Source organism: Trachemys scripta, chromosome 2 (assembly GCF_013100865.1).
Source record: "Trachemys scripta elegans isolate TJP31775 chromosome 2, CAS_Tse_1.0, whole genome shotgun sequence".
Classification (NCBI taxonomy): Eukaryota; Metazoa; Chordata; order Testudines; family Emydidae; genus Trachemys; species Trachemys scripta.
Genome location: NC_048299.1, coordinates 107,033,453 through 107,047,333, shown reverse-complemented (window position 1 = coordinate 107,047,333; position 13,881 = coordinate 107,033,453). Strand labels below are relative to the sequence as shown.

The window sequence follows — 13,881 nt, the reverse complement described above, 5'->3', positions numbered from 1 at the left end:
TATCTCATTAGAGATTTAAGTGATTAACTTCAGCCATCCGAGTTTGCAAATTATGGTTGTATAATCCACACTGGTAACTTCCCATTTTGTGCAGATGATAGTGACCATAAATTTCTCTGTTGCTTGAAGACAAGAAATTAATCCAGAATGTAAGCTCAGAAGTAAAATGAGTGCTAGCTTTTTGGGGTCTGATAACAAAATAATGTTAAATTACTGATTGCTTTGCTGAGAGCTTGCTATGTGATTCACATTATTGTTTAAATTTAATTTGCAACATCACTTGCATTGTAACATTTTCGTTAGTTGTCATGCTAAACATTGCTTATTAATTTTTCATATCTAAGCTTAGGCGTAAATAGTACTTGCTTAGGGTCTGATCTTGCAGTCTTTGTGTAAAGAAAACTGTTGTTGAAATCCAGAATTGTCAGACGGGCCAGTATCACTTGAATAAAAAACAGATTTTTTTTATATGTCATGATTTGTTTTTCTTTTTTCTGCACAGATGATCGTGTGGTTGGAGAAAATGCTTGATAAAATAATTAGCATTTTCATAATATTTTTGCTAGTGATAGGAACCCTTCTGCTAGCCCTTCTCCTTACGGCAAAGGTACAGTGCACCAAGAATTATAATCCAAGTTGTTCTTTTAATCCCTTCTTTAAATGAAAATGTTACAGATGTTTGTGCTGCACTATAAAGTAGAAATGCTTTTAAAAAATATTTAGTAATCAAATGTTCTTCAGTTGATCCTGTTAATACTATGTATAGATGAAGAAATAATATTTGTACATGCAAAGTATTACCCTAGTAAATTGTGAAGTAGAATTGTGAGACACATGATAATTTTACAGTACTAGTACTAGAATTATTTTGCAACCTATTATAGCTGCTCAGTTTCAGTGAGTAAGGGAGAACACCTCAGATTCCTTAGCATCAGTGTTATGCCGGTGTAAATTATTGCAGTAGATTATTAATATTGTGAAACTATTTACCAATTGTTTTATCGGAAGAATGATATTCAAATGCATTGAAGATCGTTTTCGGCATAAATCTGTGGAAGTAAGAGAGAAACATACATTTCTATATAAGAATGTCTGCATCTCACACTTGTAAATATTTGTGAGGTGTGTAGGCACACATGCCCATATGTAACTGTCAGTTTTGATCTCATGACACCACATTCTAAACATCAGATTTTCTCAAACTGATTTTCAATATGCAGCTACTTTTTCTTCCCAATAGAGGTCACTCATTTAATGTGAACTTTTTTTAAACTCTGGGGGAATTCGGAGCCACTGTTCATGTGCAGAATTCATGTGCCCTGCAGAATTTTTTTTAAGGGAACCCCACTTTGAAAAAGTGCTGAATATCTTTCTGCCTTGAAATATTTTAAGGGCCTGATTTTTCACAAGTTGAGCACCAGAAATCACCAATAACTCTTGAAAATTTAGATTTAAATATCTTGTTCTGTTAATTTAGGGTGGGTGCTAGTTTGTATTACATAACACTTCATATTCTTTCTTTTGTCTGTATTTAACTCAGGTACATCAAGAGAGCGTTCACTTGATTCAAGTCACAAGCAGCTTGATCAATGAGACTGTAGCCAATCATCCAGAGTGGGCAAAGTAAGAATGTTGAAATTAAGAGATTAGAGTAGATAAACAAGTTTCAAGGTGCTCTTATCTACAGTTTTTATATTTTTAAAAAAGACTCCCATGTGTTAAGAAATGAGGGTGACTATTTCAGGCACATGCATGAACGCTGCTGCTTCCCTTCCCACAAATCTGTGCTTGGAGGGAATAGTATGCGTGATAAGGAGAACAAATAGGAAGGGAAATGGTGGAAGGGAAATGAAGGGAAAATCAGTGGAGAGAGAGATGAAAAGGGATAGTTAAGGGGAGAGGGAGGGAATCAATCAATGTGTGAAGGGAGTGCTCACAGTGGATTGTGTGAATAGCAGAGGTAGAAAAGATCAATCGGAGGAGTGATTTTCAGGTGATATAGTTAGAGGTATTTTTCACCCTTGCTTTTATGCTGATTTAAACAAGTGAATGTTGGTTAGACTTTTTTTTAATCACCAATTTGTATAGACCAGTGATATTCAAAAAGTGGCTCTTTAAATGTGTCTCCTGTGGCTCTTTGCAGCACATGATACTAAAACACTGTAATTTCAATTATTAACCAATCAGGATGCTTTTACTATGTTAACCAGTTATAGTTGATAAATAATAATTAATCATTTTGCTGTGAGAATGTGTATAAAATTAAATATTTCCCTGTCAAACTGTTTAAATATGAATATATAGTACTATAGTAAATGAAACTAATGTATTCACACTACCCAAAAGAGCCACAGTAATGTTGATCACTAATTTGGCTCCTGAACCACTGATGTCTAAGTCTCACTGTTGTAGACCCTGCTGTCGTGCACTAAAGGTTCCCTAGTACGCTTTAATGTAGTATTATTTAACATAGTATGTTAAAGTGCACCAGCAGGGTCTACATAGACCAGTTAATTTGCAACACATAGCTGTATTTAGAAATCACACCCCCGTATAGCACATTACCCCATTTAGACAAACAAGCTTCTTGTTGGCAGCTATTGTGTGATTCAGCCCTTGCATTCTGCAAAGAAGGTAGAAATTAGGGCTCTCAAACGATTTAAAAAATTAATCGCGATTAATCATGCGATTAAAAAATAATAGAATACAATTTATTTAAATATGTTTGGATGTTTTCTACATTTTCAGATATATTGATTTCAATTACAACACAATACAAAGTGTACAGTGCTCACTTTATATTTATTTTTGATAAATGTTTGCACTGTAAAAACACAAAATAAATAGTATTTTTCAATTCACCTAATACAAGTACTGTAGTGCAATCTCTTTATCACGAATGTTGAACTTACAAATGTAGAATTATGTACAAAAAACCTGCATTCAAAAATAAAACAGTATAAAATTTTAGAGCCTGCAAGTCCACTCAGTCCTACTTCTTTTTCAGCCAATCGCTCAGACAGACAAGATTGTTTACATTTGCAGGAGATAATGCTATCCGCTTTTTGTTTACAATGTCACCTGAAAATGAGAACAGGTGTTCTCATGGCACTGTTTGTAGCCAGTGTCACAAGATATTTACGTGCCAGATGCTCTAAAGATTCATATGTCCTTTCATGCTTCAACCACCATTCCAGAGAACGTGCGTCCATGCTGATGACAGGTTCTGCTCGATAACAATCCAAAGCAGTGCAGACCGACACATATTCATTTTCATCGTCTGAGTTAGATGCCACCAGCAGAAGGTTGATTTTCTTTCTTTTTTGGTGGTTCAGCTTCTGTAGTTACCACATCGGAGTGTTGCTCTTTTAAGACTTCTGAAAGCCTACTCCACTCCTGGTCCCTCAGATTTTGGAAAGTACTTCACATTCTTAAACCTTGGGTCAAATGCTGTAGCTATCTGTAGAAATCTCACATTGGTACCTTCTTTGTGTTTTGTCAGATCTGCAGGGAAAGTGTTCTTAAAAGGAACATGTGCTGGATCATCATCCGAGATTGCTATAACATGAAATATATGGCTGAATGCAAGTAAAACAGAGCAGGGGACATACTATTCTCTCCCAAGGAGTTCAGTAAAAATTTAATTAACGCATTATTTTTTTTAACGAACATCATCAATATGGAAGCATTTCCTCTGGAATGGTGGCCAAAGCATGAAGGGGCATATGAATGTTTAGCATATCTGGCAAGTAAATACCTTGCAGTATCGGCTACAAAAGTGCCATGTGAACTCCTGTTCTCACTTTCTGGTGACATTGTAAATAAGAGGGCAGCATTATGTCCTGTAAATGTAAACAAACTTGTTTCTCTTAGCAATTGGCTGAACAAGAAGTAAGGACTGAGTGGACTTGTAGGCTCTAAAGTTTTATATTGTTTTGTTTTTAAGTGCAGTTATGTAACAAAAAAAATCTAATATTTGTAAGTTGCACTTTCACGACAAAGATTGCACTGCAGTACTTGTATGAGGTGAATTGTAAAATACTTTTCTTTATCATTTTTGCAGTGCAAATATTTGTAATAAAGAATACACACTTTGTATTGTATGCTGTATTGAAATTTATATATATGAAAATAAATTTCATTTGGCATTCTATTATTTAACAGTGCGATTAAAACTGCGTATTAATTTTTGAGTTAATCGTGTGAGTTAACTGCAATTAATCAACAGCCCTAGTAGAAATGTGACAAAAATAAGACTAATAAAAACTGGCAGTTGTTGTGACCAACTAGATTACTCGAGGAATAAAAATGTTTGAAAAATAGTAGAATCGCTAGATATCACAGTTTCAATCAGAGTACTTGTCTGTCAGGATTTTTTGAGTAGAAGATCGCATTTTACGTGATTTCAAAGTTTAATACAAATCGATTTGAAGCCTTGTCAAATTATCCAGCAGGCTCTTACCAAAAGACTTACCCTACTTGCTTTCAGAGCTTGAAGTGTACATAAGTTTCAAATTGGGCAAGAGAGAGATGGTTAAAATTTCTTGGAAGCTTCAGATATATAGGATTTTTGAGGGGTCAAACTCTGACAGAAACATCACAGTTAATAGCTCATTGAGATGAATGAAGGCAATTCACACCTCTTTTTGGCCCAAACACTTCTCCGCCCAGCATCTATGGAGAACTGTGTGGTTCTGTTCTGCACTAATGGGGCAAGATTTGCGGAGCTGATGTAGGAGATACATATCCCTGGTGCACTGAGGCTTGAATACTGGCCACAGGGGGTATGTCTACACTGGAATAAAAGCCCTACTGCATGTCCATGGCTGGCCCTGGTCAGCTGACTAGGGCTCGCAGGGCTAAAAATTGTGTGTAGATACTTTGGACTCTGACTGGAGCCTGGGCTCCAGCCCGAGCCTCAATGTCTGCACAGCAATTTGACAGCAGATGGAGGCTAGCTGCGGGTGTTTAATTGCTGTATAGATGCCCATAGAGCGGCTCCATTCCTTCAGAGTGACCTGAGGGTGGGAAAGGGGAGAGTCTTCCCCAGTACTGGAAAAAGTCCCCAGCACACATCTTGACTGGGAATAGGATTTCAGCATTGGATGATTTACATCGCTCTGTATTTCTAGGCTGTCTGTAAGTTCAGGAAGACCACACTCTTATCAGTTTACAGTCCATTCATATTCAAAAGGTTATCTTTGCAACTATACGAATTTGAAAGATAAGGTTTCCAAATTATATTCCTCACAAAGCAGCAGCTCTAAGAACCCCACAAGTGGCTAACCAATTATAGCATACGTACAGATGGACAAGATCTCTAAAGTTAAATTTAGTAAGTTTCAAGAACTTTTCCTAATCCGCCTTAGAGTGAAACGTAAATGTAGTAATCTGTATCCTACTTGCTGAGTTACGCTTTGTATGTTAAAAAGTCTTCATCCTGTCATTGAAAGAGGTAGTACTCTAGTTTTAACAAAAGTGTTAGTTGGTACATATTTAAACTATAGGTGCTGTTAGTTGGTTGGAAACCTTTTTTGTTACTTCTAGAGTTTCAGGCACTGTAATGAAATAGTTCAGAAGTGTTGGAGATAATTTTATTTATACTTTCCTTCCTTAAAAATATCAGCTGGCTCCCTGAAGCTCAGGTCATTCAAAAAGCTCTCAATTCGGCTGCTAATAATGTGTATCAGTATGGCCGAGAATGGATTACACACAAGGTAAGAACACCTTCTTAATATTTTTTTATTAGTTTTAGTGTTTTGCTTTTTTTTTTCTTTTCCAAAATAAGGGAATGATCTGTACATTTTTTCCTTCTTGTAATGTCAAATGGTATCTCTTGGGTTGCTTTAGTTACCTTTAAATGTTGTTTTGCTGAAGATTTATTCATTCTAATCTGCTGTTTAGCAGAGTAAAGCTTATACTTGGGAATGATTTTAATAGTCTTGTTCCCCGTGGCTGCTGGAAAGTGCTTTTAAGAGCTTGAAAATAGAAGTATCTGTCCATCTCCCTTGTGACTATCCATGTGAATACTCTGTAGAAAATGTAATTTGTTTCAGAAACTGCCCTCAGTTAAGCATTTTTCAGATGGTTTCAAATGACCATTTTTAGCCAACCTATGATCTTCTGAAGTTCCATCCTCTAAAGTACAGAGTACATTGTAGATTGGGAGTTCAGTGTTCCTTGGGAGGATGGCAGGATCTTACATTGTCCTCACATAAGCATTTTGACATCTAGCACACCTCTCAAATTTCTTTGGGTATATTTTCTGTATACAAGGATCTGACAGATCTTTGTGCTTAGTGTTTCATTGGGGAGGAGTCTCATCTCTGTTTCCATTTAATGTGGCAAAATTGCTTGTTTCAGGTAAGATGTTATGTGCTCTCAGCCACAGTTTCTGAAATGCATATTGTATACCTGTAGACACTGTTGACTTTTTTTGATATTTTTTGGACCTGAGCCAAGCCTTCAGTGAAAATCTAATGTAGATGTTCTGCCTTTGAGCTCAGCCATAGCTACTAGTTTCAAGTTGCTTTACATAATAAACACAATTTCTGTATATTCTAGCTCCATAAGATATTAGGAGAGAAAGTGAACAACACTGCTGTGATTGAAAAGCAAGTGCTAGAGCTCTGGGACAGACTTTATCACTCTTGGTTTGTGAAGGTGAGTAACTGATACCTATTATACGTATCACTTTATTTTTTACTGATTCTAGATAAATTTTTAAAAACATACTTTCTAAAAAAGAGGTTTTTAAAAGCTTGTAAGGTTTAGTGAAAGAAATTAATGAAGTGTTAGTTAAGACTTCAAATGCACAAGTCAGGTCACTCTAGAATTAGGTTTCCAGTTCATCCAGAATTCTGCCTCTTTGCATATACGTAGTTACATGCATCTTTATATGTGCTATTTAATGTATGCTTAGTATATGTGTGTGTTTTAGTATGTCAGACCTTTGCACTGAATATTTATTCCTTGGAAGTAAAATGAAAACTATTTGTATGTATGTTTCTGCAACTTCAGAATTAAATATTCATTTGAATTTGTGAAAATGCACTTTTAGTTTAGTGTATTTTCACTGTGTTTCTTAAACAATTCAGATTCAAAGTATGTGTTAGCATTCATATTATGGGAGGCTCTAGAGAACAAAATTAAGAGCAATTTTTTACTAAGTTAGTGTAATTTTTAAATGTGTGTAATTTAAACATACAAAAAATCATAACATTGTCTAATGGTTTTTCTTTACTTCCCTTATTTTGTTTTAAGTAAAAACTGTATTGATTGTACATGAAATTAAGTTCACTCTGTGTTCTATGAGACACCAGTGTCAAGAACCTTTTATTTATAACAAAACACCCTTAAAATGTTTGTAACTTACCAAGAAGCTCTCTGTATTTCTGGTAACAATATTATCTTAGTGTAACTGTCAAAATGAAAAAGAAAATCAAGGCTACTTTTCTTGACAAGGTGATGTAGTGAGAGGTAATATGGCTGTGTAAGTAAGGTACCAGCAAGTAAGATGCTCTAAACATGAGAGAGGGGAGACTTCAGTAAAATGAGAAGGCTTGTAAAAAATGTCCTAAAATCAAAAGTAAAGGAAGTGAAGTCCTTTAGAGGTAGAAACTGGTATGGATGCTTGGGACTGTGGTTGCTGGAGGGGCTATACTGAGAATGCTCAATTGGGGAAATTTGCAAAGAATAGGGCAGACAATCCCTCAAAACTGGTGGTTTATTCTATAATTGGATACTCCTGGGGGAATTCTGCATCACTGCATGTGTGCAGAATTCATGTACCCTGTGGATTTCCTTGCTTCCCTGCCAAAAAATGACTTTCTGACAAGGAAGCAAGGGGAAGCTGCAAGAGCAGTCACACACCATTCCCTAGCAGCTCAGGTACATCGTTTCAGGCACCCAGAGCAGCCGGTGGAGAGGTAAATCACCATAGGGCTGGGGACACCTCAGTCAGCAGCTCCTACCCTAAGCTGGGATCAGCTGCTAGTCCCAGCTGGGCTGGAGGCAGGAGAGGATGGGACTTCCTCTTTCCCTGCTAGGAGTGGCTGTGGCTATGTCAGACCCACCCCCAGAAGCCTCCCCCAGCTGCAGGAAGCTCAGCATCCTCCCCTGCTTCCTGCCCCCATCGCTCCTCAGCTGTGTGGGGAGGGGTCACTGTACAGGGAGCTGCTCCCCCAGCCACTGTGCATCTGGACCTCCCTGCCAAGCCTCACCCGGTACATCCAGAAACCCCCAAGCTCTTCATACCCTAATCCCACTGAACCTCAACCCCCGCATCTGGAGCCCCTGGCACCCAGATCCCATGCCTCCAGACCCCCACCCTCAGACCACCCCCCACTGAACTCCCTGCACTCAAACCCCACTCTGATGCCCCACCTCCTGCACCACCCTGAGCCTCCACATCCAGACCCCCATGCCACTTGATCCCCCCCACCTAGCTGCACCCAGACCCCCACTGCCCCAGTACCCAGACTCCCTCGCTGAGCCCCAACCACCTTCACCTGGAGCCCTTGCAGAGTCCCATTGCCCCTGCAATTGGGACCCCCCCCCCAACCAGCCTCTGTGCATCCAGATCCCCCCCCACTGAGCTGTCAGCACCCAGACTATCCCACACAGAATCCTCTCACCCCACACTTGGATCCCCCACACACACACACACTGAGACCCTCCACACTTGGATCTTTCCTGGTTGAGCCTACCTGGCGCAGAGGGGCAGGGCCCCAGGGTGTTTCTGGGGCAGGCCCAGGCCTTGTGCTGTGTCAGTCAGGTGCAGCCTGACCGCTGAGTCTGTGTCCCTGGAGTGTGGGGGGGTATAGGGTGATCTCCCACCTGCCAGTGGCCTGTGCTCCCCACTGCCATGCTGCAGCCTCTGCATTTATTTATTGACAAACAAAATTTGCAGGATTTTTAATTTTTTGGCGTAGAATGCCCTCAGGAGTAAATTAGATTTCACCAAGCTAGTAACCAAACCGCTTCCTTAATACCTTATTGGTTACCAAGAAGCCAAAATACAGTTCCCTTTAAGCTATCCAGCCTTTGGCTCCCATCCAGAGAGCCAAGCCTAAGAACCTTATTCATGATGTATAAAGCTCTACCAATCCCAAGAGATCGGACACATTACCCACCACGTAAGTGAATATTTCAGATCTCATCCAAATACGTACTTACAGCCAATTCTTATTAACTAAATCTAAGATTTATTAATAAAAAAATAAAAGAGAGAATTATACATACAGATGTGAATAAAGTTCTTAGGTCTGTTTCATGGCAGAGATGGTGAGGCTACTGATTAGTAAAATACTTCTGGAATTAATTTAAAAGGTTATAGTCCGGGGTGGGCCAACATTTTGGCCTGAGGGCACATCTGGGTATGGCGGACTGTGAATGCTCACGATATTGGGGGGTTGAAGTGCAGGAGGGGGTGAGGGCTCCGGCTGGGGGTAGGGCTCTGGGGTGGGGCCAGAAATGAGTTCAGGGTGTGGGAGGGTGCTCTGGGCTGGAACCCAGGGATTCGGAGGGTGGGAGGGGGATTGGGACAGGGGATTGGGGTGTGCGAGGGGGATGGGCTCTGGGCTGGGGGGTATGGGTTCCAGGGTGTGGCCAGAAATGAGGAGTTCAGGTTGTGGGAGGGGGCTCCAGGCTGGGGCAGGGAGTTGGGGTGAGGGTTCTGGTGTGGGGCTGGGGATGAGGGCTTTGGGGTGCAGGAGGGAGCTCTGGGCTGGGACCGAGGGTTTCAGAGGGTGGGAGGGGGATCAGGGCTGGGGCAGGGAGTTAGGGCACAGGAGGAGGTCAGGGATGCAGGCTCCGGGTGGCGTTTACCTCAAGCAGCTCCTAGTAGCAGGGGCATGTCCCCACTCCGGCTCCTGTGTGGAAGTGCGGCGCCAACCAGATGGCTCTGCATGCTGCCCTGTCCACAGGTGCCATCCCTGCAGCTCCCATTGGCCATGGTTCCTGGCCAATGGGAGCTGCAGAGCCATCACTTGGGGCAGGGGCAACGTACGGTGCCCCCGGCTGCCTCTATGGGTAGGATCCGTAGGGGTGGACTTGTCACTGCTTCCGGGAGCTGTGCGGACCCAATGCCCGTGCGGAGCGGGGCAAGCCTCTGTTCCTGCTCCCCGGCGGGAGCTTGAGGGCCAGATTAAAAGGTCTGATGGGCCAGATGTGACTCGTGGGCCATAGTTTGCCCACCCCCGTTATAGTCCAATAGGCAGTCTGTGCAGAGTTTGTTCAAACTCTACTATGAGAAATTGCAAGGTTAATCCAGAGTAGACCTGGAGACCTCAGTATTTCAGGCTTAGACTTTCCCTGTCAAAGTTTAAGCAGATCTGAGATAGCAAGGATCAGGCCCGGAACTTTATTTAAATTATAGTTTAAGTTCAGTGGATAAGCCTATTGGTAGCAAATGATCACCGCAGGCATTTCTTGGATGAAGAATAGGTAACACACCCAACTGAGTTACATTAATGATGTCTCAGCCACTCCTGAGCCAACAATAGAGAGGCTTCGGCCAGTTTCCCCCCAGCTCCAGCCCTACACTCCAGAACTGTATCGTCTTACACTGCTCAAGGCTCCCTTGGGCAGTGCAAGTTCATTAAGTAGTTTGCTACTCCCTCAATGTGGAGTGGAGACACACTAGCCTTTGTAAACTGAGATGAGATTTCTCAAGCACTTCAACCAAAACACACTGTTTTAGGTAAAATATAAAACAGATTAACTAGAGAAATTTTAAGTGATAAGTGATAGGCATAAAGGTCACAGATAGTTACCCTATGAAAATAAAAAGTAAACATGCATTCTAAATCCTAAACTGTAAGTCTAAGCAAGAGTTGAATCAAACAGTGTTTCTCACTCTGACAGATGGTACTAGCAGGTTACAGTTCCTCAATACACAGGCTGGCACTTCATTCCAGCCTGAGACCAAACTTCTCCAGTTCAAAATCTTTGTCTTTCACACACGCTTCCAGGTGTTGAGATGAGGGGAAAGAGAAGCTAAGTTATGATGCCAATGTCTCTCTTTTTTTTATACCTTCTTCCAGCTGCTAGAAAGATCCTTGCTGTGACATTGGGGGGTGGGGGTGGGGGGTCAGGCAGTCCCCATTGGTCAAGCAGTCTCTATTGTGTACATTGTCTCCTCCGCCTCTGTGATAGTGGGTTGTGTGTTTGTGCTATTAACTACTGGCTATTGATGGCTACTGCTTTGTTGTAACTGAAAGGCTGGTTGTGGGTGTTCCCAACTTCACAACATATTTCACTAACATATATGCACCTCATAATTTTACATACAATCCAACAGGATATTGGTCAACAAATCAAGACTTACAAAATGATACCTCACAAGACGTATTTTATACAAAACATATCAATTATGTGATAGTGGTGAATATGGGGGTTCCAGGGTGCTACTTTGAGGCTAACTAGTATCTATTCTTAATTCTCTAACAATACAGGCCTACATGTCCAGATTCTAGTACTTAACATGGCTTTGATAATTATCTACAAGGAATGGCCCTGTTTACCATTTCAATACTCTTCTAATATGTCCTTACGGGTTGCTTTCAGGTCAACCAGCTTGCTGATTGCTTAACCCTCACTGGCTCCGCATCATAATGCTACTTTAAAAAAAAAAAAAATCAGTAAGTGAGTTTCAGAAGATATGCATACTGCTCACAGAGAAACCGACCAGGAAGGCAAGAAATAAACCAATTTGGATAAATAGCAAGATTCAAGAGACGATTTGAGCCAAACAGTAATCCAGCGAAGCCAATACATAGGAGCATAAATTACAGCAAGTAATATATGAGAGGGCAGTAAGGGCCAAAGGGCCAAAGTGGATTTTGAAGAACCAAGAGCTAAAGGAGTAAAAATTAAACAAGATATTCTTTAATCAGATCAGAAATAGAAAGCCTGTGGGAGAATCAGTGGGTTGACTGGATCACCAGAGGTTAAAGGAAGCAGTTAGTTTTTAAGCAATGTCCTTCTACTCCTAAGTGATTTCTTTGCATCACTCTTCAATCCAGGGGATGTTAGGGATATCTATTCTGTATCTGCTCATCTGGTAAAAAAGATAAAGCACTATTAGTAACTGAAGTGCCATAAGAAGAGATACAGGAACAAATTATTGATTCAAAGAGCAGTAAGTCACCAGTCCCACATGGTGTACATCCAAGTATTCTGAAAGAGCTTAAGTATAAAATGGTATACAAAAATATGCCATCTTTCATTAAAAACAGATAGTGCTTCAGAGGATTGGAGGGAAACAAATGTACATATATTTTTAAAGAGACTCTAGGGATGATCCAGATTCTTAAAGAGCAGTAAGGCTTGCATTTATGCCTGGCAGATTGGTTGGAATGAATTAGAAACAGAGTACTAATACCTGGGATCACAGTATTACTCGGGGGCTACACATTTCGTAATGTATGTTGACTGAGCTTATTGCTTGCAGTAAGGCTCCTTGCATTCTTCTGTTTGCCGTCCTCCTCTGCTTCAGGGACTCCTTGCCAGTGCCCCAATCTCCCTGTCAGATTTCTGTGGCCCTATGTTCTTCCCTTTTCTCTTACCAGGATCCCTCATTCTCCCCAGTGCCAAGGGCTCTGTATGTACCCTATTCCTATCCCAAATATCCCCCTACTAGTTGTTCTTTGTTCATCTCCATTCTCCCTCTGTGGCAGGGATACTGTGTGCTCCCCTATTCCTGTTCTCAATCTCTCTTCCCTCTCCCCCATTAATGGTACCTTGTATATCCCCATCGCAGGGGTTCTGTGTGTATCCCATTCCTCCAATCTCTCCCATGCCAGGAGTTCTGTGTGCCCTTTTACTCCCTCATTCCATGCCATAGTTTGTGTGCATGTCTCCATAACCCCCTCTTCACCTCCATTCCACACCCTTCCCCCATTATTTCTCTTCTGTCTGGAAGATAAGTCATTCAGGGCATCAACATGTTATTTGTTACTGAGAGAATGGGCAGGGATATTGTTATGCTGGAAGGGGTTAAAGGGTGTCATCAACAGATAACAGTGGCTTCATGGAATCTGACTAAGCATGTCCATTTTAGAGGATTTAGAAAGCTTGACCTTTAAACAGATACTGAGATGCAACCTTAACTATAATGTTGCTACTGCATCGCTACACTTTGTGATTTGGAATGGTGGCTGAGCAGGGAGATAGCAAAATTTGATTAGTCACGATCAGAGAGGACTCTCAGGAATTTCAGAGACCTAACCAAATTAGGTGAATGGGCAACAAGATGGCAAACTGATTTTTTTAGTAAAAGTAAATTAATGCACATTATTAAAAAAATTAAACTACTCATACATCTCCCAGGGCTCTAAATTAACTGTATCAACTCAAGAAAGAGACCCATGTGTAACTGTGAACAGTTCAAGGAAGACCTCTGCTTCTTGTACATCTACAGTCAAAAAGCAAATAAGATATTAGGAAACTGAAGCTACTGGATTGAAAACATAACAGAAAATATTATTATACCATTATATGAATCAGTGCTGACGCTTCACTTGGAATACTTGTGGTCACTACATATCAAAAAAGGTTGGAGGGGGTTCAGAGAAGGTCAATATAAATGATTGAAAAGCTTGTATGAAAACAGATTGAGAAGATTGGGATGGTTCGCCTTAAAATGGAGATAAATAAGAGGTGACATGTTAAAAAATTAAGTGGTATAGAGAAGGTAGGGGGCAGAGGCTCCCTGTCTGTCTCCAACAACAAGAAAACATTCAGTGAAAGGTGGTAAATTCAAAACCAGTAAAAGGAAATACTACTTCACGCATGTAATTAGACTGAACTCATTGTCACAGAAGGTCGTTGAGGCCAGGAACCTGGCAAAATTCAAAAAGGGAGTGAACATTTAGATGA

At 40.7% G+C, this 13,881-nt stretch overlaps 1 protein-coding gene across 2 annotated transcripts in view; it reads left to right on the top strand.

The window, feature by feature from the left end:
• The window catches only part of TMEM245 (transmembrane protein 245), a 126,581-nt gene that overhangs the window by 54,655 nt on the left and 58,045 nt on the right, over positions 1-13,881 (top strand). For both annotated transcript variants that reach the window (XM_034761374.1, XM_034761373.1), the window contains 4 exons: positions 503-607; positions 1,541-1,623; positions 5,627-5,717; positions 6,565-6,663. In XM_034761374.1, the coding sequence (XP_034617265.1) occupies positions 503-607; positions 1,541-1,623; positions 5,627-5,717; positions 6,565-6,663 (378 nt within the window). The remainder of the gene's footprint in view (positions 1-502; positions 608-1,540; positions 1,624-5,626; positions 5,718-6,564; positions 6,664-13,881) is intronic.